The 25,499-nt window shown below is 50.6% G+C and overlaps 2 protein-coding genes across 5 annotated transcripts in view; both read right to left on the bottom strand.

Annotated features, from left to right (window-relative positions):
- The window catches only part of Tnrc6b (trinucleotide repeat containing adaptor 6B), a 239,038-nt gene extending 233,372 nt beyond the window's left edge, over positions 1-5,666 (bottom strand). For all 4 annotated transcript variants that reach the window (XM_076855195.2, XM_076855194.2, XM_076855198.2 and 1 more), the window contains exon 1: positions 5,473-5,666. The gene's annotated coding sequence lies outside the window, so the exon portion shown is untranslated. The remainder of the gene's footprint in view (positions 1-5,472) is intronic.
- Positions 5,667-18,869: 13,203 nt separating this feature from the next.
- Positions 18,870-25,499, bottom strand: part of Fam83f (family with sequence similarity 83 member F) — a 29,669-nt gene continuing 23,039 nt past the window's right edge. The window contains exons 4-5 of the mRNA XM_076853331.2: positions 24,812-25,473; positions 18,870-18,919 (exon numbers count right to left, since the gene is read on the bottom strand). Coding sequence (XP_076709446.1) covers positions 18,870-18,919; positions 24,812-25,473 — 712 coding nt within the window. The remainder of the gene's footprint in view (positions 18,920-24,811; positions 25,474-25,499) is intronic.

The raw sequence follows: 25,499 nt of genomic DNA, 5'->3' as shown, positions 1-25,499 counted from the left end.
TAACACAGTTTAATGTGAGTTTGGAGGTGCAGAAAATAGTCTTTGTTTTAAGAAACTTACAACCTAGTGGGATAGACAGATCTAAAAACATGATATAATGTAGTCTATGCAAGAAATGAGAAAAGATACGGGAGCAGAGAGGAATTAAAAATTTCACCTCTGTCTTAAAAGGGCTTTACAATTTTTTTTCCACTAGTTTTTTGGTTCTCATTCCTGGGCTTGGAACATAGTGGTACTCAAGCAAATGTCTACAATGCAAACAAACCTAGGACTTTTTTTTTTTTTTTTTAAGAGAGAGAGAGAGAGAGACAGAGAGAGAGAGAGAGAGAGAGAGAGAATTTTAAAATATTTATTTCTTAGTTTTCGGCGGACACAACATCTTTGTTTGCATGTGGTGCTGAGGATTGAACCCGGGCCGCACACATGCTAGGCGAGCGTGTTACCACTTGAGCCACATCCCCAGCCCCCAAACCTAGGACTTTTGACTCCCAGTTCAAAGACTCTCGCCTCTGCCCCATCTGGAAGGGTATGCATTAGTATCCATCAACGTGGAACTACTGTGCAGTTCTACTTCTGAAGCTGCTTTCAGAGCCAGTTTACAAATCACAAAAGAAAGTCTCATTAAAGTCAGACTTCATTTTGACTCAACCTGAAAACCTATAACAACCTCAAAACATAGTTATTTTTCAAAAACAATCTAGGAGCTGAGGGTATACCTTAAGAGGCAGAGCACTTGTCTACCAAGCTGGAGGCCCTGGTTTTCATCCCTAGCACTGGCCAAAAAAAAAAAAAAAAAAAAAGACAGGGGCTGGGGTTGTGGCTCGGTGGTAGAGTGCTTGCCTAGCATGCACGAGGCACTGGGTTTGATCCTCAGTACCACATAAATGTAAAATAAAGATATTTGTCCAGGGGCTGGGGTTGTGGCTCAGTGGTAGAGTGCTTGCCTGGCAGGCGTGAGGCCCTGTTCAATCCTCAGAACCACGTGAATGTAAAATAAAGATATTGTGTCCAGGGCTGGGGATGTGGCTCAAGCAGTAGCACGCTCGCCTGGCATGCACGCGGCGCTGCGTTCAATCCTCAGAACCACATACAAATAAAGATGTTGTGTCCGCCGAAAACTAGAAAATAAAAAAATATTAAATTCTCTCTCTCTCTTTAAAATAAATAAATAGTAGACAGATTAACTATCCATAGCTTTTTGTGTCAAGGTTTGTGGAGGGGGGCAAATCTACATTCAGAAGATGAAGAAATGCTTCTGTGAAGATAATGAAGAAAATATGCCATATACTTCTTTGTAATTCATGATCTCTGTCCTCAAAGGACTTATATATATTTTAGTTTCCAACTGGAAAGATAAAACATAACACATAAAAAGAATAAAACAAATACAAGGTAGCAGTTGTTCATTTATTTAAAATATTTACCAACTGCCTACTACAGGCCAAGTCAGGAGGAGTTTGGGGGAGACAAAGACAAGGAAGGGAGCCTGTCCTGAGGAAACTCAGTCTTAAAGGGAAAGGCAATACACAGTCCAGGACAAGCAGAGCTGTTTGTTACTCAGCAGGTATAGGCAGATGAGAACTCGGCTGTATATGGCTGGCATTAGTTCTAATTCATCAGTCATTCTTACTGGCTAGTGTCTGCGCTTATCCTCTCATAATACCAACTCATAAAATTTCTAAGAAATTACTATATGAGAAATGATATCCACCCCCAAAAAAATATTAAAAGGTTAAAAGAGCACGCGGCAAGAACTGATGTTTAGGGATGGTGTTGGGTCTCCCTGAGTTTCTTAGCAAGGAAGGTCAGCATTTTGGAAAAGGATACTAGTTCTAGGTGAGGGGAATGGAATTACCAAGGGGCCAGGGGCTAGAATTACCCGCCTGGTCCTTCAACATGTGTTGAAGACATGGTTTAGAGCTATGCCACTCAACATAGGAGCACTGACCACATCTGCCTATAAAGCATCTGAAATGTAGTCAGTCTGAACTGAGATGTATATGAGAGAAAAATATGCTCCAAATTTCAAAAACTTAAGTGAAAAAAAAAATGTAAAGAATCTCAGTAACAATTTTAATGATTACATATTTAAATAACATTTTGGATATACTCAAATAATTGAAATAAAGTGCTGTGAAAACCAACTTCACCCCTTTCTTCTTACTTTTCTAATGTGACTACTAAAAAATTTTAAGTTACATACATGGCTCACATTTGCAGTTTTTGCTTTCTACTTCTATTGGACAGGGCTAGTCTAGGGAACTTTAAAAAAAACAGGCTGAAGAGTTTAAACTTTCTGGGGAATGAAACACCAAGGAAGGTTTACAAACCAAAGTGTTTGTGGTAGATCTGGGAGGGAGCAGGAAACATGAACAAGGTGCTGTTTCTGGAAGACTAGTGTAGGGGCAAAACACTGGAGGCAGCTGTCAATGTCAAATGCCAAAGGGTAAGCAGGCTCCTCAGTTGGAAAGGATACAAGGTCTCTAGAAGCAACAAGCTGGGTGGACAGACAAGGAAGAACTCAAGAGCAGTTTGAGAGCTGGAGATGTGGCTTAAGCGGTAGCGCGCTCGCCTGGCATGCATGCGGCCTGGGTTCAATCCTCAGCACCACATACAAAGATGTTGTGTCCGCCAAAAACTAAAAAACAAAATATTAAAGGTTCTCTCTCTCTCTCTCTCAAAAAAAAAAAAAAAAAGAGCAGTTTGAGACTAGGGAAGAATAACAGGTGCAAGTGCTGAGCCCAGCCTGGATAATCAAGATGCAACACTCATATGAGTTAGCAAGCCCAGCACAGTTTAGGTTAAACCTAGTTTAGCTTAGTAATAAGGGTGCCCAGGCAGAGGTACAAGTCAGAGAACAGAACAAGTGTCCTCTTCAGCAATTATAGATCTATCTCTATATGGTAAGACTTCCAACAGTGGGAAGTCCCAGAGAATGCCAAGAGGAGGTGGGCAATACTACCAGAAACGATAGTATAATAAACAATAAAAGCAAAAGCCCAACTTATAACATAATCAGTAAATATTTTCTGGGAATCTGCTCTATGCCCAAACTCTTACAAACTCTGCAGATATGACAAAAATAGACATGGTCCTGAATCACAAATTGCAGTGAGAGCTATGAAAAATGAACAGGAGCTCTGAGAGACCTGAGGGTGGATGGCAGTTGTGGGATGAGGTCGCGAAGAAAAGCTTCTCTGAGCAATGGCAATTTAATGTGAACCTTGAGTTGGTTGGGTGATGACTTGAACCCTGAACTAAATTGCATTTTTTATCTTTATAAAACTCAAATGGAAGAAATATAAAGACCTTTATTGTATTTGTGTGAAAATGTTCTTAATTTCTAAAAACCAAAAATAGACTTAATGTTCAATTCTTAAGTATGGGCAGCCTATTCACCAGTGGAGCCCTCCTTCTCTACTCCTCTGCTCTGCATGTCCTTTCTACCTTTCTCTCGCTCTGGATAATTTAGAGTGGCTCAGAGGTAGAGTGCTTGCCTGGCAAATATGGGACACTGGGTTCCATCCTCAGCACCACATAAAAATAAAATAAAGGTACTGTGTCCACCTACAACTAAAAAATAAATATATAAAAAAAACCAACTTGAGATTAAACCTATGTCCTTGAACTTCCCAAATGTATGGTTCTTACAATTCTTTTTCTCGTCCCTGGAACAGTAATGATATTACCTGATTGGTTTGAGGTAAGGATTAGGAAAAATATGTTAAGAGGCTGAGACATGGTAAGCATGAAATAAATGTTAGCTAACATTACTACCATTTGAACAAATGGTATTGTTCTTATTTTAAAACATTTTAAGTGCTTCTATGTGAATGATGAAAAAGTTATTTTCACAGGCATGACATTTATGTTCCAGTTTGGAAATTTCTATCAGCAACACTGCTAAAATAATGATTTTGGGGACAAGCACTTAAAAAGCATCAAGAACAGCGGTTGAGGTGGTGAATGCCTGTAATCACAGTTACTTTGAAGGCCAAGGCCCAAGAGTCGAAAGTCTGAGGTCAATCTCAGTAATTTAGATAGATCCTGTCTCAAAGGTTGGCAATGTAACTAAGTGGCGGAGTGCCCTAGGTTCAATCCCTAGTACCGCAATACGTACATACATAGATAAAATAACTGTCAAGAACTAAGAAAATATACAGGTATCCTTATTATCCCCACTGATCTCAGGTAGGGCAAGCCTATCTGATTTGTGTTCTGGATACTGGTAAATGCGCACAAGTGTGGGGACATACTACATTCATAACCCTCCCACGACCCACCTCACACCACAGAGGTAGAGGCAAGACAAAGTGTACAAGCTCTGCTCCTTAAGAGGCATTTACATGACACTACCAAAAATACATATGGTTTTAAACCAAGATCACAGATGCTTCTCCAAATCAACAGGAAACCTACACTACTGAAATTTTAAAAAATAACCTCTAGCATTAAACTTACACAAGATGCGAAAATGTGGACTTGTATATACCTTAACTTCTATTTGCTTAACTGTTGAGGGGACACTAATAATACAAAGGCCAAAAGATACAAGGAGTTAAAAGTCCCAGAATGGTAACTAACCTGTGCCCAAAAAATTTACAAGGGGCTGGTCTTTGAGGCCCTCACGAGGCTGCCCTTTACTGGGAGTCCTTAGCCACTAGTGTATTTCGCTGGATGGGGCATTTGGCCACCACGGCCAATAAACCCGCTAGTTTGAGTCTTAAGGGCACCAGACCAGGGGAAGGTGGAAGGCTCGCGGGAGCTGTTTGGAAGGCCATTATTTCTCCGGCCCCTCGTTTCCTGGTCCGAAGCCACAAGCGCCTCCCCGAGCCGCCACTCGGGCAGCGCCTGGGAGCCCCCGGCCCGGCGAAACTGGGCACACGATGCCTCCATCACGCAGGTCCCGGGCGCGAGGCGGGGACGCCGCGCAGGGACCCGAGCTCGGAGGGTTGACGTTGCCTCCGCCGCCGCCAGGCAGAAGCGGACGCAGCTCCGCCGGCCTGGGCTCTCGGCCGCGTCGCGGGGCCCGAGGGCTCCCCGCCACTAGGCCCCCCAGCGACGGGAAGCGAACTCGCCGCCGCCAGCCCACCCGGAAGCCCTCTCCCCAGCTCACACCTGCCGGCGCGTGACGCGGGAGCCGCGCGCGCCCGCCCGTCCCTGCCCGGCCACTCCGGGCGCCGCGGCCCAAGAGCCGGACGTCGCCCGCGGCCCCGGTAGTCTGTCGACTCCCATCCACCCGACGCCAGCTTCGTGGCGCGCGCCGGGCGCAGCCGCCCCCACCAACCCCGCGCGCTCACGCCCCCTGCCCGGCCCGTTCCCGCCGCGCGCGCTCAGTCGCGAGGACACGTACATGCAGCGTCTCAGCCGCATCGCGCGCCCCCGCGGGCGCCCTCGCCCACCCGGGGGCGCCCCACTCGGACTGGGCGGTGCGCGGGGGAGGGGAAGGACGGCGCGGCCGACAGTACTCACCGCGGAACCGCGCCGGCTCCGAGTGCGCGGCGTTCGGCTGTGAGGCGAGACGAGGCGTGCGGTCCCCGCTTCTCCGCAGGCTATGCGGGCGACGTCGCAGGGGGACTGAGGGGCGTGGGGTTTACTCCCTCCCGCTTCACCTTCTAGAAGCTCGGGGACCCCAGAAACTAAAAACAAAATAAACAAACTTTCCCCTCCGCCTCCCTCCCCAAAAACCACAACACAAACACTGGGGGGCCCGCCCAGAGCCCCACTCCATTGGCTGTAAGGAGGTTGCCTCCGGTTCTCACTGGCTGGTTTTTGTGCCCGTCAAGCTGCTGTTCCGCCCCTCCAAGTCCTCGCCGCTGCCGTTGCCCCTCATTGGCTAAGTGCTTCCCGTTTGACGATCTAGGATTGGCTGAACGGCCTGCGCCAATCACGCGGAGACACACCCCCTCAGCATCCCAGAGGCCGCTTCCTCGGTCGCGGACCCAGAGAGTCAAAGGGGAAACTAGAGCATGATGGCGGCCGAGCTTGCTTGGCGCAACCATCGTCTTTTTTCTTTTTTTAGCTCATCAATGCCTCTCCTAGGCGCTGTTTCCTTTAAGCTCCTCTCTCCATCCAATACTGCCTAATAACGGAATCTATACGTGCCGGCTTCTTGATTTATCCCACCGAAGTGTTGAGTGTGGCCTGGTTGTGCGTCATTGGACTGTCAGGATGTCGCTCGCAAGTCAAATCCTCAAACCATTGGTGCGGGACAGCAAGAAAGCCCGGCTCTCAACAAGGGCTAATGCCATTGGTTTGACTCCACTGAGTTCTTTCCTGGTACTTTATTGGGCACACAAATGCGTCCTTCAGACCCGGATTTGCTGTGCTATACAGTTAATTGTTTAGAAGGGAGCTGGGAGCAACTCTGATTAGTTGACCAGTAGTTGATAATAATGACTACCATTTATTGTGCGTGTTTTGTTCCAAGTACTGTATTGAATTCTTTACAGAGAACATCTGGTTAAACCTGTGAGTTACACACTGAGGTTTACAAGTAGGAAATGAAGGCTTGAGAGAGGTTAGGAAATTTGCCCAAGGTCATCCAGTTACAAAGTAGTTGGCGGGCCTTTCTTTGTGTCCTGTATCTGATTCCAGAGCCTTCACTCTTTTCACTATACTTTAGTGCCTCTTCTTGAGTTCATAAGCGTACCCGTCAATCAACGCAATATTTTAAAAACATTTCATTCAAATGCCAGTTTCCTCGATCAGTTTCCCGCAGTGGCACTGCTGGAGACTACCTATAGCAAGGTTGTCATTGCCTCTACTTCATCCACCCTCAATTAGTCTTGATCTTTCCATGACAAATAGCCTGCATCTCTGATCATTTTCTTTTTAGATTTAAGAATGGATATTTCTACCACCCTCCTGTGCCCAGAACATGTGCACATGTGCATTACACTAACCCTTACCATCCATCCATCTTCAGCTTGTTCCTTGGAGAGAGTCCTCAAGAGCTGGAAACAAGGAGAGAGAGAGAGAGACAGAGAGAGAGAGAGAGAGAGAGAGAGAGAGAGAGAGAGAGAGAGAAATTGCCTTAGAAATAAATAATTGATTGCTTGCAAATGAAAAAGCCCTTCAGCTCCTGGAAAGCTTCCAGGGAGCTGATGCCAAGCAAGCCTTGTGCTCCTGGCTTATGGCCACTGGGTTTTTTTCTCTGTGACAGCTTTCCATATTTCAGCCAGGGGAGGGCAGGATGCTTTGGACCCATTGCCAGAGGGCCAGCCCTAAGCCTCTGGGACGAAATGATCTTCAGGAGCACAATGCTGGATTCTAGCCCACATTCCAACGGGGTAATTACCATTTTACCATCCCAAATCCCTATCCCCTGTAGCTTCAGTGGGATCATGGCCCTTGTTTCACTTCCTAATCCAAGCTGTTGTGTAATCTCATTGGCACTGCTTTAATAATAAAACAACCACAGTAACATAATAATAACACTTATGACCTTTAAGTAAAGGAAGACAAAAGTATTTCACAAACATTAATTAAGAGTAAATGGCAGGTATTCCTAGGGCAACTGCAAGGGCAGAAGAAAGATCATGAGTCACATTCTAATAAAGTTTCTAAGGACCTGAATCCTTACAGCTCCACACACATGCCCCATACCAGCATTCAAAAATCTGAGCATTTTGAACCAGAAACACAAAGAATGTGGGACCTTCCTAACATTCAAGTTGACTGATTATACCCCTATTTTAACCCTTAAAATAGTGCTAATTTTTTGTTGTTATTTTTTGATACTGGGGATGGAACTCAGGGGCTTTACTACTGAGCTACATCCTCACCCCTTTGTATTCTTTTTTTTTTTTTAATATGTATTTCTTAGTTTTCAGCGGACACAACATCTTTGTTTGTGGTGCTGAGGATTGAACCCAGGCCACACGCAGGCCAGGCGAGCGCGCTACCACTTGAGCCACATCCCCAGCCCTCTTTTATTTTGAGACAGTGTCTCACTAAATGGCTCAAGATACCTCAAAGTTGCAATCCTCCTGCCTCTATCTCCCAAGTCACTGAGATTAGAGGCATGCACTAGTTAGTATTTAGTTTTATATTTAATTGTTGGATATATCCCGCTTGTAATTATTCTGAAATAATCTCTTTTTCATCTTTGTATCCCTTACATTGCTGTGTTCATAAAAGGTTCCCAAATAGATAATTGTTCAGTAAATATTTAGCAAACATGTGGACCACTTGCTTAGGGAACAAGGGTTGTACACCTTCCTTATGGTCAGGAACCTTAGTCTGGGAGGGGGCAGGCAATAGGTACACAGACAATCATAGTGTAGTGCTGGGACAATTGGCCCTAGAAGCACATGGGATGGACAGGGGTTTCCAGGGATAGCTAACCAGAAAAAGTGACATATAAAAGAAAATTAAAGTGCCATCTACAAAGAAAACTAAAGACTATTGCCTGTTAGCCAGGCAATAGTCTGAAGATGTGTTGTTACCTGTATCATTTTTTTTTCTGGGGTTAGGGAACAGGATGGGAATATCCGGGAGCGGCCAAAGCCTGTTATTCCTATATTTTTTGTCTTTGAAGGCCTTCAATTATTTGACCATTCTGCCTCATTGTGCTTCTCTCCTTGGGAGAAGATGGGAAGCCTGAAACCTTGTCATAGTTGCCCACTTGAGAATAGGGAAATAATTTCCAAACAAGATTGCTAGGTGTTTTTTTATTCAGTAACACTGAATAAATATATGACATTTACTCAATTTAATATGGTATTCTATATTTCAGACAGTATAAAAAGTTAAAAAGTAAAAAATAAAAGCTTTCCATAATCCTATTTCTACAGCCAGCCACCCATTAAGGAGAATGTCTCCCCAGACTCTTTCATGACTAGATCCACACATGGATTTCTTCTTCGAACAGTAGGATGTGGTCCAGGGTCATATCTGGGCTCTGAGAGCTTTTGTTACTCTAAAGTGCAGCTCTGAATGGAACCTGTCCTCATTTTCTGTCTGGATAAGAAGGAAGCCAATAAATAAATCAAATATTTATCACAGAGGATGAGGGTTTCAAATTTCTGTCTCATGAAGTGTTAGGACTCTGGGGCTTGTTCAGCTTGGTGTGAATGTACAGCTAAGCGGGTGAGGGTGTCCGCTGAGCTCACCCTTACTGCCCTAGGGCTTTCAGGCACGACTTGGTGATTGTGGCCACAAACCATACCCTGAAAGGCAGCCCAGATCAGAAAATGAAATGCTGGGTTACTCTCCTATACTCTCCCTCTCTCTGCATGCTACTCAGGGTTAATATTTTTTGTTTGTTCCCACCCAACCAGAGTTGAGTGTAAAAAGACCCCTCGAGCCCTGCACACTTGTGTGCAGGCATGGGCACTGTGTTCTTGGAGCACTATACTTAGAGTTCTATATGTGGTGTTCCATTGAGTTGGTTTTTTGCTGGAAGGGAAGGCAGATTTAATGAGTGATAGCTGCCTTGGATGGTGACCAAGAGTGCTCCAAGCCATCTAAAACAACAGTCTTCCTTTTTGTCCCTTGAGAGATTGTGCTGTGATCTCTGCCCTTGGCCTGGACAAAATCCAAGGCAGTGGGGATTTTTGGCAAACACTTCTGCAGTGACCCAACCTTGGGACGACATAGCCAGCTGGTTCTACTCCAGCTCTGATTTCTGTGGCACAGGAGAACACCCGCCACACTTTGCCCTGGCCTCTCATTGCTATGAGACATTGGGCAGTGCTTATAAAGTATTCTGCAATTCTTGAAGCTTCTAACAATAGGATAATCCCTGTCAAGAAACCTGACAAGGGGACAGCTATCAGCTGATACTGCTCACTTAGGCCTGGGTGTGGCAATAGCCAAAGACCAGGATCAATGTGGGAGAGGAACATACTAATGTGTGCCAACGACAAAGGGCATGCTCATAAGCATTTATTGCATGTCTGTGGCGTTTACTGTGCAAAAAAGCCCTTGAGATAGACGCTGTTCCACTTCCAAATCACCCCTCATTTTTTATGACCACACTTCCTGAAAGCTACTTAGTCAAGCAGCAAACCCTGGAACCCTTCAGCATGCTGGCCAATGTTAGATGCACGGGAGGGGTTTCACAAGAAGGCAAGGAGATGTTGTTGTTAATAATCACTGCCCTGTCCTGGACATGTGCATGTGTCTGTCAGACCCCATACTGGGGGCTTTGCAGAATGGTGGCAGTCATGCTTCACAGCAACCATGGTTATCCCCATTTTCCAGATAGGAAAACAAAGGCACTGAAGGGCCAAGTAACTTGCTCCAGGTCACCACAGGTAGTTGTTGAATCCACAGTTGAACCCGGGCAGTCTGACTCCAGTGAGTGAGCTGAGCCACACAGCTGTGGTGCCCAGAGATGTCTACAGTAATAACTCCACAGCACAGCTGGGGAGACAAGCAGCCCCCAAAAGAACAGCAGCCCCCATAGTCTTTATTCACATACTCCACCCTCCTTTTCCTATAGACTCAGAGAAAGAGGCACACCGCTCCCTGGCGAAGTTGCTGCCTCTGGACGTTCTTCCTCTGTAACCCAGTTGGCATCTGCTCTCCTTCCAGCCCTTCAGAGAGCCTGCCTGCCTGCCTTCCCTTTTCTCCTCCTCCCTCCCTCCCTCCCTCTCCTCCTCATTCCTTACTTCCCTTTTCTATTTCCATAGCCCAACTTCTTAAATAATAACCAGTGACTGTCTCTACCACTACCAACTCCCTTCTGTAAACCTGGCTTCTAGCCCTAATGCTACTCAAACTTGTTTCTCTAAGCTCATCTATAACCTTTTTTTGTGGCCAAGATCCAAGAGACTTTCCCAGTCCTTGTTTCCATGGCTTCACCACTATGTTTTACTCTGAGAATCTTTACTTTGCTTCCCAAAATAGCCAGCTTTCCTCCTACCTCTACAACTGTTCATGCTCTTTTTCCTACCATCTCTTTTTCTAGGCTCCTTCAAAGTGCCTGGGTACACTTCCCTCCTAATGTGGTCCTCTGAGGGCACAGGGTGGGGGGAAGCCAGGTCAGTATCCTGCCTTCACCTCGAAGATTACCATCTCCATCTCTCCATCTCCAGCCTTTGTTCTGAGCCTGCTTGCATCTAACTCTGCAGGTCACATAAACTATCCAGCTTCAGTTTCCTTAGTTCTAAAATGAATATATCAAATCACATTAGTTATTCTCAACCCCAAGATAATGATAAAACTTAATATTTTAAAGCATATACTCTGGCAGGCAGGACTGCAAAATGAAAGCACAGGGCTCCTCATCAGAAATTATGAAGATTTGCAAGGTGGCAACGGCAGAGCATTAAACCAAATGTGGACCCCTCACCTTCTGAGTCCTGTAGAAACCACAGGTTGCATGACCAGAAAATGGGCCCTTGTGTGTTTCACATATGTTAATTTAGTCAATCCTCAAACAATCTTAGGAGGTAAATACAGATGAGGGAAGAGGAGAAGAAGAACTGCCCAAGGTCACACAGTTTTTAATTGGTAAATATGAAAAAAAAAATCATAGCTACCTGTCAGGGTTATTGTGAGACTCACAAGGAGAAGGCGCCCGGTGAGGGATGGTTTCCTTCAAGGGACACCTCAGTAGGGCCATTCCCAGTCCTTCCTTGGTGAGTTTGTCTATTCCTACTATATCTATGCCAAGTATGCCCCTTCCTCCTTATCCTGCACCCCCTTCTACACTTCTACTCCCTCCTCCCTTCTCCAGGCTTTTAGCAGAGTGGAAAGCAAGGCCCACCCCTTTTCCTCCCCTCAGATCCTCTGGCTACCCTGATGGAGTCTTCACCATCTTGATTGCCTGATGCTTGGGATTTTACTAAGAGTTCTACATAGGGGCTGCACCTTTCCCTGCCTGCCTCCTTCCTCTCCTTGTACTCCTCAAGGGTAGCTCAGAGATCCCGTCCTCCTTCCCAGATCCTCCCCTGACCTATACTCCAGGCTGAGTGCCCCCTCTGGGCTCCACACTTCCTGAGCCTCTCCACCATAACACTTGCCTCCCTGGGTCCTTCTTCCCAACCAGGTACTGAACATCTTGGGGACAGAGAGCAGTTCTATCTTATCATAGCACCTGGGGCACAGAAAATTCTCAATGAGCTTTTTCAAATGAAGGAATAAATGAATAAAAGTATGAAGTAAATGTTGCTTAAAACTTGGGCTCTTGTATGTGCCTTGGCAAGGGCGGGGCAACTAATGGGCACCTCTGTAAACTGATGACATGGGTGGAAACCAGTAACAGCTCCCCAGTTTCTGATGAGGGAGGGGACCTCTGGGATTCCTCCTGACAAAACACTGACTAAGATGACAGGTAGGATGGTTGGGAGGTGGTGTTGGGAGCAAAGGCATGGAGGACAGGTGTCCTAGGCCCAGAGGTCAGCTGGAAAGTGTTTCTGGTCTCAGGTCAGCCTGCCACCTGTTTGGGCACTGCCTGTGAGGTAAGAATGTTTCTTTTTTTCTTTTTAAGGAAGGAGTTTCGGCCTGGGGTTTTGGCTCAGTGGTAAAGCGCTCGCCTAGCATTCATAAGGCCCTGGGTTCGCTCTCCAGCACCCCATAAAAATAAAATAAAGGTACTGTGTCTACCTACAACTAAAAAATAAATATTAAAAAAGGAAAGAGTTTAACTATGCTGCTCAGGCTGGTCTTGAATTTGTGGCTCAATCCACTCCCCAACCTCAATTCACTCTCCTGCTACTCCCCGAGCAGCCGGGATTCCAGGTGTGCGCCTTAAAAATGGGTTTTACATTTTTATTTATCTATTTATTTGTTTTGGGGCAGCTGTAGATGGAACCCCAGGACCTTGCACAGGCTAAACACACAGTCTACAGGCTGAGCTACACCCTCTGCCTTGGTTTTTATATTTTTAAATGATTGAAAACAATTTAAAGGAATAATTCTTTGTGGAACATGGAAATTATATAAGATCCAAATTTCTGCATCCCAAAAGTCTCACAGAAGCTTGGCTGCACCCGCTCTTTCACAGCTGGTCTGTGACTGGTTTGGTGCAATAGAAGTCGTGTATCTGAGAAACCTGGAGTATTCACTCAGGCTCTTTGCAGGAAGATCTTGCCCAACCGGGCCCTGCCCTCTGCCCCAGAGGAAGCACTCGAGCTGCCAGCTGGCCACAAGGGGTCAGCCTTTCCCCACAGTGCCGCCAGCCGCCTGGGCTCCTCCAAGGAGCCTCAGCACACAGGGTTCTTCAGGGCCACCAGAGGGACATCAGGATCTTCCCAGTGCAGCCAGGGGACAGCCAAATGACAGAGTCATTATTGGGAGAGGCTAGAGGAAACCCTCCCAAATAAATAAATAAATAAATAAATAAATAAACAAACAAATAAATAAATAAAAACCATTTTTAAGGCCGGGCGAAGTGGTGCACACACAGCACACAGCCAGGGGCTTGGAAAGTCTGTGGCTGGGTGCAGGGTCGGCCAGACTCTCTGGAAATGTTGTTTCTTAGGTTTTATTTTATTTATTTACTTATTTTTATAGTGCTAGGGATGGAACTCAGGCCTCACCCCTGCTAGGTAAGAGTTCTACCACCAAGCTAGATCCCCAAACCTTGATGTAGGTTTTATTTGTATTTTATATTCAAATGATTCTCAAACTAAATTAACATTTCACCCAGAACTATCCATCAAGAAAAGTTGTGGGGCTGGGGTTATGGCTCTGCAGCAGAGCGCTTGCCTTGCACATGTGAGGCACTGAGTTCGATCCTCACCACCACATAAAAATAAATAAACAACATAAGGATTAAAAAGAAAAAAAAAAAAAACTTGTGGGAGATTTGTGCCACCAGCTAATGTTGCAGCTCTTTCTGAGGCAGGGCCATGTGTTGGGGGCTGGGAGTGTTTAGCCCCGTGTGCCAGAGTCTCAGCTGCATAATTGGCCAATATGCAGGGGGCGGGGCAGGGAGAGAATCCAGGAGAGAACATCCCAAGACCTGGATCTAACACTCCTGGGTGGGTGCTTCTCCCGAGTTCACCCTCGTGCTGGGGCACTCTATGTGACTACCCCCTGGCCTCAGGACAGGGGCTCTGAGATCAGCCCCGTGGACACATGAGGAAACCAGGGTTCAGGAATGTGAACTAGCTTGTCAGGTCTTTAGCCGTTCAGTGGCAGAATGAGGATTCCACGTGCCTCTCTGTCCTGAAGCCTGTCCTCTCCACCACACATGCCAATAAGGTCCCAGCAAGCAGCATGCAGCCAGCCACGCCACCAGAAGACCAGCGTCTTCCTCCCTCACCATGTATTCCCAGGCCAGGCACCCAGTGCGTATCCACGGGACGAACAAACATGCACGGCCTTCACAGCCGCCATGAACTGCCCTCTCCCTGTCCAGTCATCTAAGCTCCAAGACACCTTCAGGAAGAGACGAGACAGGGAATCAACGCCGCACACAGGAAATGAGAGTCACCAGGCACAGTTCTTGGCACACAATGGACTCTGCCCGCTCAGGGCCTGTTCTTGCCTTTGGCTGCTTTTCCTCTTTCAGGTTCCCATGCATTTGCTGGCATCTGCGGTGGGTCCTAGTCAGTCTCTTTCTACGACGTGGCCCTGTCTCCTAACCACTTTCATAGGTGGAAACTAGCTTTCGACCGGTCACCTGGGGAGAGGCCACTCAGCGCAGTGAAAGTGCTCTTGGGTGTCCTTGCCAGCCAGCCCTTCCCATGACTTGTTGGGTGGCTTTGGACAAATCTCACCTCCAGGAGGCTCCTTTCCTCCTCCCAATTCTGTGAGCATTTTGAAAGGACACACGCAGAAAGGGCCATTTCTGAGCAGCCAGGGGCCTGGAGCCATGGTTCTACCCAGTCTGAGGGCCTGGGAAGACTCCGCTTAGAACACACAGTGACAGGAGAAATGCTCCTAGAGGAGGGATAAGTGCAGGCCTTAAGAAACTAAGTGGCAGACAGCAGGATCTCATTTGACTCTCGTGTACTGTGTAGCAAATCAGGAAAAAGGCTGAAAGGGTCATGATTGATTTCCCATTTATTTATTTACTTAGTACTGAGGTGTGCACCCAGAGCCTCATACATGCCCAGCAAATGCTCTACCACTGAGGTACATCCCCAGCCCTTTGGACTTAGTTTTTGAGACAGGGTCTCACTAAGTGGCCCAAGCTGGGCTTGAACTTGCCATCCTCCTGCCTCATTTTCCTGAGCATCTGGGATAACAGGCGATTGCCACTGTGGCTGGTGATGCCTCACCAGTTTGTTAGTCTGGCTTATTTTCTGTTGTAAGTGACTGTCAAGTCTTCAATCTTTTAACAAATAGGTATGAAGCAAATACTGCGTTACAACAGTGAGCTAGACAGGTGAGGTCTAGCTGTTCTACCTGCTCTCCAGGTTCAGGAACCCTAAAGAATGGGTACCGGTGATGTCCTGCTGCAGCACATGGTATCTTCCTTGCTGCACAGGTGGGAGAGTAGAAGCCTTGAAGTGCATGCCTAACTGGGAAGTCTTTGCAATTAGCTTAAAAACATGTTTGCACCTGCTTCCTGCCTTTGTCTAAGGTGTATGCGCTCCCAACCTTGGTCAGGCTCAGCTCACTGAACCCAGGGTGTCTGTCTGTCCTGTGGCAAAGCTTGTGCAGCTGGAACAGCAGTGCAGATGATCAATGACAGCCTCTGTGTCTTTGGGGCAGGAAGGCCTGAGTGTGGCACAGTGTGGTAGATGACAAACTGAATCCACAGCGCACTGCAGGGCTAATTAGCTGCAGAGGGGGCTTTGTCGATGTTTATTCAATGTGGCCATGACAACCAGGTAGCAAATCCTTGGCCTGATTTGAGTTTGGAGGCTCTCTTGCCATCAACCCTGGCTGCTTTTGGAACAGGGCCACTGCTGGGCACACACAGGCACACCCCAGGGTACTTTCCATGTGTGGTGTAGGTGAGACTCAGGAAGAGCAGCAGATTGGGAGGAAACCGGACCAGGAGCAGAGCACAGTAAGGCAGATGTGTGCACAGAAACACACCTGTTCTGGGGCAAGCATGGCAGTGAAGAGCTAACCAAGGTAACTAGGCTGAAACTGGAGGATGCCTCTCAGAGAACTGTCCCAGAAGTCAAAAATCTCAGGCACGTCAGCCACCTCCGTCGAGCGCGCTGTTCAAGACACAGGGCGGAGAGCCTGGAAGCGCTTTCAAGAAGTCATCTGTGGTTGTTGGAGCCTCAAAGTAGAAAGCAGGGACCCTAAACAGAGGGGATTTACACCCCCATCCGATGCATTGGGTGACATCTGGAGACACTGTGGCCTGCAGCAGGTAGAGGCAAGGATGTCTCCACACCCTTCGATACTACCACAGCCCCTCCCTCAACAGAGGACTTGGCAGCTCCAAAGTGTCATTAGTGCTGAGAGTCTGAGCCTGAGGTACAGCTCCAGAACTGTATTTTATGTGATGAGGGACTTGGGACAGGTGTGTACCTCACCTGAGAAATGACAATCACATCTCATGCGGCTCAACACACAACCCGACGAGGCTCATGCCCCAAATACACATGAAAATTATTTGATGACTTTGAAAAGGGCTCTTTCCTCAGCTGTTCTTAGTTTGAGACCTGTATGTTCCTAAATCACCTGGCACAGTGATCAGCAAATAGTAGGCATTTAATAAAAGAGAAAAGCAGCGTGGTGGGGGCGACAGAGCCACTCCCCCGCTCGCCTCTTCCTCTGTGTCTAGGCTTCCCTTCTTGTTTAGACTTTCCATCAAGTTCTCTACAGGCCAGGGTATTGATGTTAGCAGAGGCTGTCTTAGAAATACCCTTGATAGATCAGAGGTAGGACTAACCACACTCCGAGGACAGATACTGACACAGGTAACATAGGTCAAGGGACAGTCTACCAGCTCCATACAGAAATTGGGCTTCCTGCCCTTGTGGGGCAGAAGCCAGGGTAGCAGCAACACCAGGGGCTCTGCTCACCGGGAGGCTGGCCTTCTCCAGGGCTGCACGAGCTGCTAATCCTCAACCTGCAGTCTCTGCACTTGGCAGGCGAGAGACAGTGGCCTGGTGGGGGCCACAAAGCCAGGGCCCCACACTGAGGGCCCTCCTAATCTGTCCTCCTCCAGCCCTTGTGGTGCTGCCAGCCTGCAGAAGCAGCTGGGCTGGGTCCAAGGGCACCATCCACCCCTGAACCTGCCCCCCAACGGGGAAGGCCAGATGTCCTCCTGAGATGTGGTGAGGGGGTGCGTAGTTCACCAAGTGCGTGCACGTGCCGGAACAGAGGGCAGATGCACCCGAAACTGAGGAGCCAAGAGGCAGAACAGAGTGGGTGGAAGCTTAGGCCGACAAGCCAACAGTAAGAGCTGCTTTATATGACGTCACGGTCCTTGGCCATCTCTGCACTGTAGTTTCCTGAGCATTTTCAGAGCTCTAGGGGGCCAGAGACCATCTGACCCAGCCCTCTGAAAGGGTGAAGAAACAGGCTGGAGGGGAGAAGGCCTGCAGGGGGAGCCCCCTTAAGGGTCGGCACTCTGCCCCCCTTCAGTCGCTTCCTCTTTAACCTATGGTTTTCCCCCAAGTCCTACAGAAAGTGAGAAAAGCCCCATCTTGGCACATGGAGAAACTGAGGCAGAAAGGAGGGGAGGGGTGCAGTGACTTGGAACTTCCACAGGGACCCTGCTAAGTGTCTCTCCTGACCCTGCATGAAAGAGAGGGAAGAAGGGTAAAGCAGGCCAGCTTCCCACCTCCGGGCGGCACAAGGGCTGGCTGAGCTGCCTGCTGAGGCATCTTGTGTCCCTCGCCTCTAAGGGACCACTTGGAGCTAAGGCTTGGTCCCCACGCTCACATCTCCTCTGTTCTCTAGAAAGAGATGCGTCACATGGCCAGGCCTTGGTGCATAAGGAAGCACTTTCCAGAACTGTTTAAACCAGTCACCGGATGGGGAGGGGCAGTGTGGGATTGTGTACTGGGTGCCCTCGCCCAGCACTGTGGCAGAGGCCACCTGCTTGCGGGGGGACGAGGCCCCTGAGCACAGCCCAATACGTCACAGGAGGCTAAGGCTAGTCTTTGGCTGAAATGTAACTGGGGAAGTTCTGTAGGAGGAGGGGACCCATGATGATCTTAGGGGGAAGGGGCAAATTCTCCTGTCTTTAGAGTCCAGTTCCCCATCACCTGGGACCCTCTCTTTCCCTTCATTGGGCTACAAACCAAAGCAAACTGAAGGGAGGCCCAGGCCAGGCCCTCTAAGAACCCATGGAGGGGCTGCAGCAGGCACCTGCCCAGGAGGCCTGGAGTACCAACCCGGCCTGCTGGGTTGGGGAGGGGAGGGACTTTTGCATGGGCGGGGTCCAAACTTGCCACTGACTGTGGGAGGCTGGTGTCTTCCCCTCTGTTCCCTCAGAGCCCAGTGTAGGTCTAGGCCAGGAAGGCCACAGCAGCCAGTGTCCCAGCTGTCCCAGATGCACCTTCGACTTGTATTTCTAAGGCTGGAGCAAGACTGGAACTGGGGACTCCTACTCAGAACCCTGTCCTTCCTGGTAGGAGCAACCAAAAAGCACCAGGAAGCCCAGAAAAAGAGAAACCAGGTGGTTGGAGCTGACCCAGAGACTTCTCCTACTAGGGCACAAAGACATGGCCCTTTCCCTACCCAGGGACATGGCGGGCAGCGCTGACCCAGTGGAGGGAGGGGCAGGTATATAAAGGGGAGCAGACACTAGTCGAGCTTCCTCTTCACGTAAACAAAGCAGCAGTGACCCCTCCTGGCCTGGCCACCACAGTCTGGAAGCACACGATGGTCTTAGAAGTCTTGGGACCCTTCCATCTGGATTCAGGCGCTGAGGCCAGGATGGAGGTTGCAGGCGGAGGCCGGTGAGGTTGGAGGTACCAACTAGTACAGGGTGGGGCCTGTGCTGTCCAGGGCACAGGGCAGGACAGGTGGGCATCCACAGGTCCTGAAGCTCAGGAAATCACGCAATTGCCGGACTTGGAAGGACTGGGACTTGTTTTACCTGCGGAGACAGGGGACACAGGCAGGGAATGGCATGGGGGAGATACTCAGCAGATTCGCCTCCAGCCCCTACTCTGGGGGCTGTCTGCCCCTCAGATGTGGAGGCTAGGGTGACTGCCCCTCTCCCAACTGCCTGTCTGGAAACCAGGTCAACACCACCCTGGAAAAGCAACACAAAGAGTCTTCGTGCCCTGCCAGCCTCCACAGGGTTCCCTTGCGTTGGGGATGTCAAGAAGCCTTCTGTTTCCTGAATAAAGGGGGCAGGTGGGAGGGACTCCAGAGCCAACAACTACCACCAAGAGGCTTGCCCAGAGGTGGCTCACCAGGCTGACATGGGCAGTCCCGTGGGTGACCCTCTTCCAGGATCTGCTGCCGAGACAGTGGCCCCACTCCCAGAGCCGACCGGCAACGGGGCAGCGACTAGCCTTCTAAGCCAGGTTCAGCCTCATCTGTGGTCAGCCTGCTGGGCTGGATGAGGAAACGCTGCCCCTTGGGAGGGGCCCGCAGCACCCAATGCAGAGGGCAATCCAAGGCGGAGGAAGGGGAGTGCTGGTGCTAGCAGCTGCTCCTCCTCTCCCCCAGGCCTCAGCGCCCATTTCCATGAGGCTGACAGTGTCTATGGCCAATGCCTGCCCTATGCAGGGAAGGAGGGGCTCTGCGAAGCCCACCGACACCTCTGGCCCTGAGGAGCCAGGCTGCTGGAGACCTTGTCCTCAGGGCACTGGCTGCTCCTTCTGTCTCCTGCTGGTCCCTCCTACACAGCCAGGGTGGCCGCCCTGGCACTCACACCACCTTCCACATCACTTCAGCTGTGAATTTAATTCAGGTGGCATCTGTCTCCTCTTCTGGGCTGTTAGCAAGAGACTCTCAACAGAGCTGGACTAGGAGCCCTGGCTCCACAGCCCCTTCCTCCTGCCCCTCACCAGCCCTCCAAGGCCACTGCTCATGCACCCGGTAGCCACCACCTTGTCTGGGCCAGAATGAACAAGCTGAGCCCCTCCTTGGTATTGCTTGGACAAGTGGTGGCCTAGAAGGAGGTGGGAGGGAAGACAGGTCACCTTCTTTGGTGCTGCTGAGGGCTATGTCTGGTGTGGCTCTGCTAGTCATTAAATTCTGCCACCCTGTAGTTCCTCACTGCTATGAGGGACACAGGGCCTCCACTCCCTCTCCTCAGTGGCTTGTTTATTTGCTTGGCCTACTAAGCAGACACCGAGTTCCTCCTCAGAGGTGGCCGCATTTGGAGGCAGGTAAGCAAAATCAATCTCCAGACCCAGAAGCAGGGGGAGGACGCATCCTGGGGGTGGGGGGTGGAGCCCTTGCTCACTCGTTCCTTCCTGGAGAAGACTGTCTTCAGCAGGACCTGCTCCCCTGGGCTGGCAGGGCTGGATGCAAGCCTGGAGAGATCCCTTGTGCTGGGAATTCATTTCCATGCCTCTGACAGAGAGACTGGCTTGAGGGGAAATGCCTTGTGCTTGTCATTCCACCAGTGCTCATTTATCCGGAGCCTGCCATGGGCAGGTGAATCGGATCCGCTGAGATCAATGGGGAAGAACGACACGAGGGAGCACCGTTTTTAACACAATATGTATGGCATGGGTAAAGATGGCCCAAAGAAAGCTTATGAGAGAAAGTCAAGTTTCCAAGGGGAGGTAACACTGAAATGAGACTGAAAATAGGGGTATGGCACAGGAAGAGAGGGCCACCAAATGCACAGGAGTGGCAGAAGGGAAGGGCTGGCAGGCAAGGTGGTGACGGGAGCAGGGACACTGCTGCGGAAGCTGCAGGAGCAACGGGCCTCGGCCTCCTGCAGCTCTCGGGGCTGTGCCTTCCCTTGATGGGGAAGATTCTTTCCCTGATGTCTGTGTGGGTCTTTCCTTCCACTCGAATTTCTGCTCAGATACTCTCTTGGTGAGAGGTCTTCCCTGACCACTCTTTACAAAAGGGTCTTTCCCCAGACCCCCCAGCCTAACGTGCTCCATAAGGAGGGACTTTGTTCATTCTATTTCCTGCCACATAGGAACTTAGATAGAGCCTGGTGCAGAGCAGGCTCATAGATACATACCCAACGGAAGGCCCAGGGCAACGGCAGGCAGGAGGGGGTTACACCCATACTCTCAACCACAGGAACAAGGGCTGCTCTGGGTGAGGTCCATGCCTCACTCACCAGCGCCTCCCAAGATGGCACCCAAGAGAAACTGGAAAGGCAGAGGGTTTGATGTCTGCCAGCGAGAATGAGCACTCCTGCCTCTTCTCTGGATCCGAGATCTCCAGGTTCCTAAACCCTGTGAACATGAACTGGGGATTGGGGGAGTGGGTAGGAGAGTTCCGGAAAGGCATGGCCACTTCAAAGGACCCTGGGAGGAAAAGTCCCTGCACTCACCTTCCTCTCAGCTGATAGGACCCAGCAGGAAGGGTTCAGTCTACACTGAGGCCTGCAGCTCATCCAAACAGTCTAAAGATGTAGGGGAGGTGCCAGCCCTGGCCTCCGAGAGACAGCCACAGCTGCTTTGCAGAAGGCCCTGCGAGGTGCAGGCCATGCTGCCCTTTCCTCACTGCCTGACCCTGGACACAAGGACTCCTCCCTGAAGCTCAGGAGTCTTGATCGCAAGATACCTTCAGCAGGTTGTTTGTAAAGACTACCCCAGTTCTGTGTGGGAGCACCTCACACTGCGTTTCTCTTAATTTTCTTAAACAGGGGGTGGCCAGTGGCCTTGTTCAGCTCTCCCCCTGGTGGAGCTAGTGGGGTTTCAGGTACAGCACCTGGAACCTCGTGCCCTAGCCTGGCGGCTCCCTGCAGGCACAGCCTCCTCTGAATATCTGTGTCGCTGTGTCATCTGCTGGTCTGAGGACCCTCTTCATTGAAGAACTAAATGGGAAAATTGGGGTTCTTGTTTAAAATGTGGATTCCTGAGCCCACCCCAGATGCTACTAACTCCCTGGATATTGTTCCCTGAGGTTGGGGATCTCTGTCCCAGGCAGCCTGTCCTGAACTCCTGGGTGGCAGGCTGGAGGAAAGGGGTGAGCTCAGCCTGCACTGGGACAATGTCCAATCAAGGGAAAAGGCAAAAGGAAAAGATGCCCAGCTTCCGCCACTAGAGGGCGCCGTGAGCCTTTGAATCACCAGGCTCTCCCCTGCCCCTGCCCCCCACCCCCAATCCCAGAGGAAGCGATTTCCCTGAGGTTCTCCCAAGGGCCACACCTGGGTTTGCAAAAATTTGCATGCTGTTTGACAACTATATACTTCTTATCAAGCAATTTTACAGGCTGTCAGCTCTTTGCTTTTTCGTTCTCTTTCACCCACCCTGTCATCAACCCACATTCTCCCTTGACAAAAGGGCACAGAGACAGGACAGAGTGAATCAGCTCAAAGGGACCTCGGAAAACCTCTCTGGATCACCCCCTCATCTTCTAGAAGAGGAGACAGCCCCAGGGAAGAGAGGGACAAGTACAAGTTCAGGGAATTAGGGAGTGGGTCGGCAGAGAGCTCTACCGTGGCTGTCTTGAGGTCCCCAGTGTCCCTGTGGGAAGGGGATTCCTTCCCTGGATTGGAGCCCTAACAGAGAATCTGAAGTGATTTCTTCCTGACCACAGCTCTGGATATAGGAGGATTACTAGTTTCCACCTTAGGCCTGGGCTTTAGGGGCCCGTCCTTCTCATGTCCAGCTGTCCTGCAGCTGCCCCACCCCCCGAGGGTGGAGGGGAGGCATTGAGGACATTCTGACTACATCAGCGTCTGGGAGGCGGGGGCTGCTAAGTGGGGCCTTCAGGAGGAGCCCCTGCTTCTCATCGGCCTTTGAGGAAGAAAGGAGCAGAAGGAGAGGGCTCACAAAGGAACTTGAATTTCAGGGCCTTGGGAATGGGATGCCCATCCAGGCGGGTGACGGTGAGCTGCATGCAGCCCCATGCTTCCTCCCGAGGATGGAGGCGGGTGGCAGCTCAAGCTCCCTCAGACCTTCCTGACTGTACGTGCCAGCCTCTCTCGCCCTCGCCCTCGCCCCTCTCTCTCTGCCTGGATGTTAGGCATCTGGAGAGGGGCCTCCCGAGGGTACAGGCCTGGTCTGCTTGGCTGACTCCAGGGCACTGTGTGCAAATGCTCAGAGACAGGCAGCAGTGGCAGCATCTGCCCAAGTCGTCCAAGCAGGGGAACCCCAGGCTGAGTGACACACAGGAGGCGGCAGGAAGGGACAAGACAATGGGCCTTGCGTTTCTATGGAAACGGCACCTCAGGGTGAGGGGCCGAGGGAAGAGAAAGCTTCTACCTCACTTCCAGTCAGGACTTGGGAAACAGCCCTTTGTGGTTGGGCTCACCCCTCCCCTTCCCTGCCAGGTGTTCACCATGGCAACCCTCCTTCCAACCAGAGGGACAGAGCTGCAGCAGCATCTGGTGTTGGGGGAGCCAAAGAGCCCAGGGGAATGGGAATGGGGAATAGTTTCCCCACCCCTGAGAGGACAGGGCCTGGGCCCAGTCCTGGCTTTGACTCCTGGCCCACGACCACTTCCTATGCCCTGGGACCACTTATGCATATCTTCCAACTTCCACCTGCCACCTCTGGCTCAAAGGGTTATCTGGAGGGAGAAGGGAGAGTGTATCCGCACAGAGCTTGGCCTACAACTGCTTAGGAAATGCTTCCAAGCCCAACAGGGCAGGGGAAGGTCCTCACGCTCCCGCTGTGCCCACATCAGAGATACCCAGGCCTGCTCAACTTCAAGAAGCAAAGGAAGCCAGGTGCGATGGCACAGGCCTGTAATCCCAGCACCTCTGGAGGCTGAGGCAGGAGGATCATGAGTTCAAAGCCAGCCTCAGCAACTTAGTGAGGCCCTAACAATTTAGAGAGCGCCTGTCTTTAAATAAAATGTAAAAATGGCCTGGGGATGTGGCTCAGTGGTGAAGTGCCCCTGTGTTCAATCCCCCGTACAAAAAAAAAAAAAAAAAAAAGCAGCAGCAAACATATCCCACAAGCACAGCCTGGGTGTGTCAGACTTGGCAGCAGGACAGGACCTCAGGCCTGCCTTGCCATACCGGCCAGTGAAGGGGCCTAGTTCTCATCACCGTAACCCCCCACCTCCCCAGTCACCAAGGGAGGAATCACAACACAGGAGTTCTTCTGCCCAGGCATGCTCAGGTGACTAAGGCACCACAGCAGCCCGGCTGCCACACTCTCCTAAGAGGCCACATGGGAGACTGCTCCACATGTTTCTTGTAAAATGGAGCTCACAGGACCTTTCCTGCCCTGTTGGGCCTGGAAACACTTCAAACATTTCCTAAACAGCTGCAGACTAGGCTATGAGGGTATCCTAGAGAGGTGGCCAGAAAGAAGCCACCAGCGCCACCGTCAATCCCTCACAGAGGACAAACCACGCATCAAATAGACACAGAGAAAACCAAGGCAAACTGTTTACAGCAGAAACAGGAAGCCAGGCCAGGAGCCGGGAGGGCACAGGTGAGGTTGGGGTGCTTGGCCAGGTTGGATCCCAATGACAGGGGTCCAGCAAGGACAAGGTTAGACAGAAAGAGCCCTGGAGTCCGCGCCTTCGCCTGCCCCTGCTGGGCTGCAGCCCCCCTTTCTCTGAGGAGAGCCTGGCCTCGCGTCTCTCATTTGATTGACTTACTCTAAGGAAGTCATGCTACCTAGCTGGGCGACTCCATGCCCACCACCCTAGTGAGCACTGGGAAGGACCCGTCCTACTCCCCCCTCTCAAAGAAGAGGTACCTGAACTCAGAACAGCAACACTGTGCCCAGGGACACCCGGTGGGCAAAGGCCAGAGGAGAATGGAAACCAAGGCACCTCGGAGCCCAGACCTCCCGCTGGCCCGTGCCTGGGAGCAGCCCCTCTGCAGCCAGGAGGCCGTGCTCCTCAGGAGGGCCATGCCAGGCCCCAGAAGAGGGCTCACCTGAGATGTTGGTGCTGGAGTCCTCAGTGGGCCTCTTCCCCTTCAGAAACTCCACATCGGGGCAGGCCTCGGGGGAGAGCGAGCCGGCCCTGCTGCTGGGTGCTGCAGGCCTCTTGGCCCGGCGGCTGAACAACCTGCTGCCCATGAAACGCTTGCCCTCCGTGGCCAGTATGGGGCCCCCATTGGCAGCATCTCCCTTGCCATTTTGGGTGACTGCCTCTCGGGGTTTGAGCCTCGGGTGGCTCAGATCTGTCAAGGGGACGGGATCCACGGGCGGCCACACCTGCTCTATAGTAACCAGGTCATTCAGGAAGCTCTCCAGGCGCCGGGCTGCCTCGCCACCTCCGCTGACCTCCTCCTGCCCCTCCGGGCTGCCATCAGCCTCCCGCTGTTGCCGGGCAGCCCAGCGCATCATCTCCCCGGGTGGGTGGCGGCTGCCTGCCACCAAGGCATACTTGGGGTTGATAAGCTTGCGAGCCACAGTGGAGGAGCGGTCGAGGCCAAGTCTGCCAGCGCCTCCTGCCAGGCCCAGCTGCTGGAACAAGTTCACTTCCTCGGAGATGGCGTATAGCTCCCGGAACTCCACGTCGAAGGGCTCTGTGTACTGCCCTGTCAGGAGGAGGAGATGGTTTCTGTCCACGTAGGAGGAACTCCAGGTGAATCTGGGAAGATGGAGACAGAAAAGCAG

The sequence above is a fragment of the Callospermophilus lateralis genome, chromosome 4 (assembly GCF_048772815.1).
Source record: "Callospermophilus lateralis isolate mCalLat2 chromosome 4, mCalLat2.hap1, whole genome shotgun sequence".
Classification (NCBI taxonomy): Eukaryota; Metazoa; Chordata; class Mammalia; order Rodentia; family Sciuridae; genus Callospermophilus; species Callospermophilus lateralis.
Note: the sequence above shows the minus strand (reverse complement) of the source record. Positions and strands in the feature narration are given on the sequence as shown.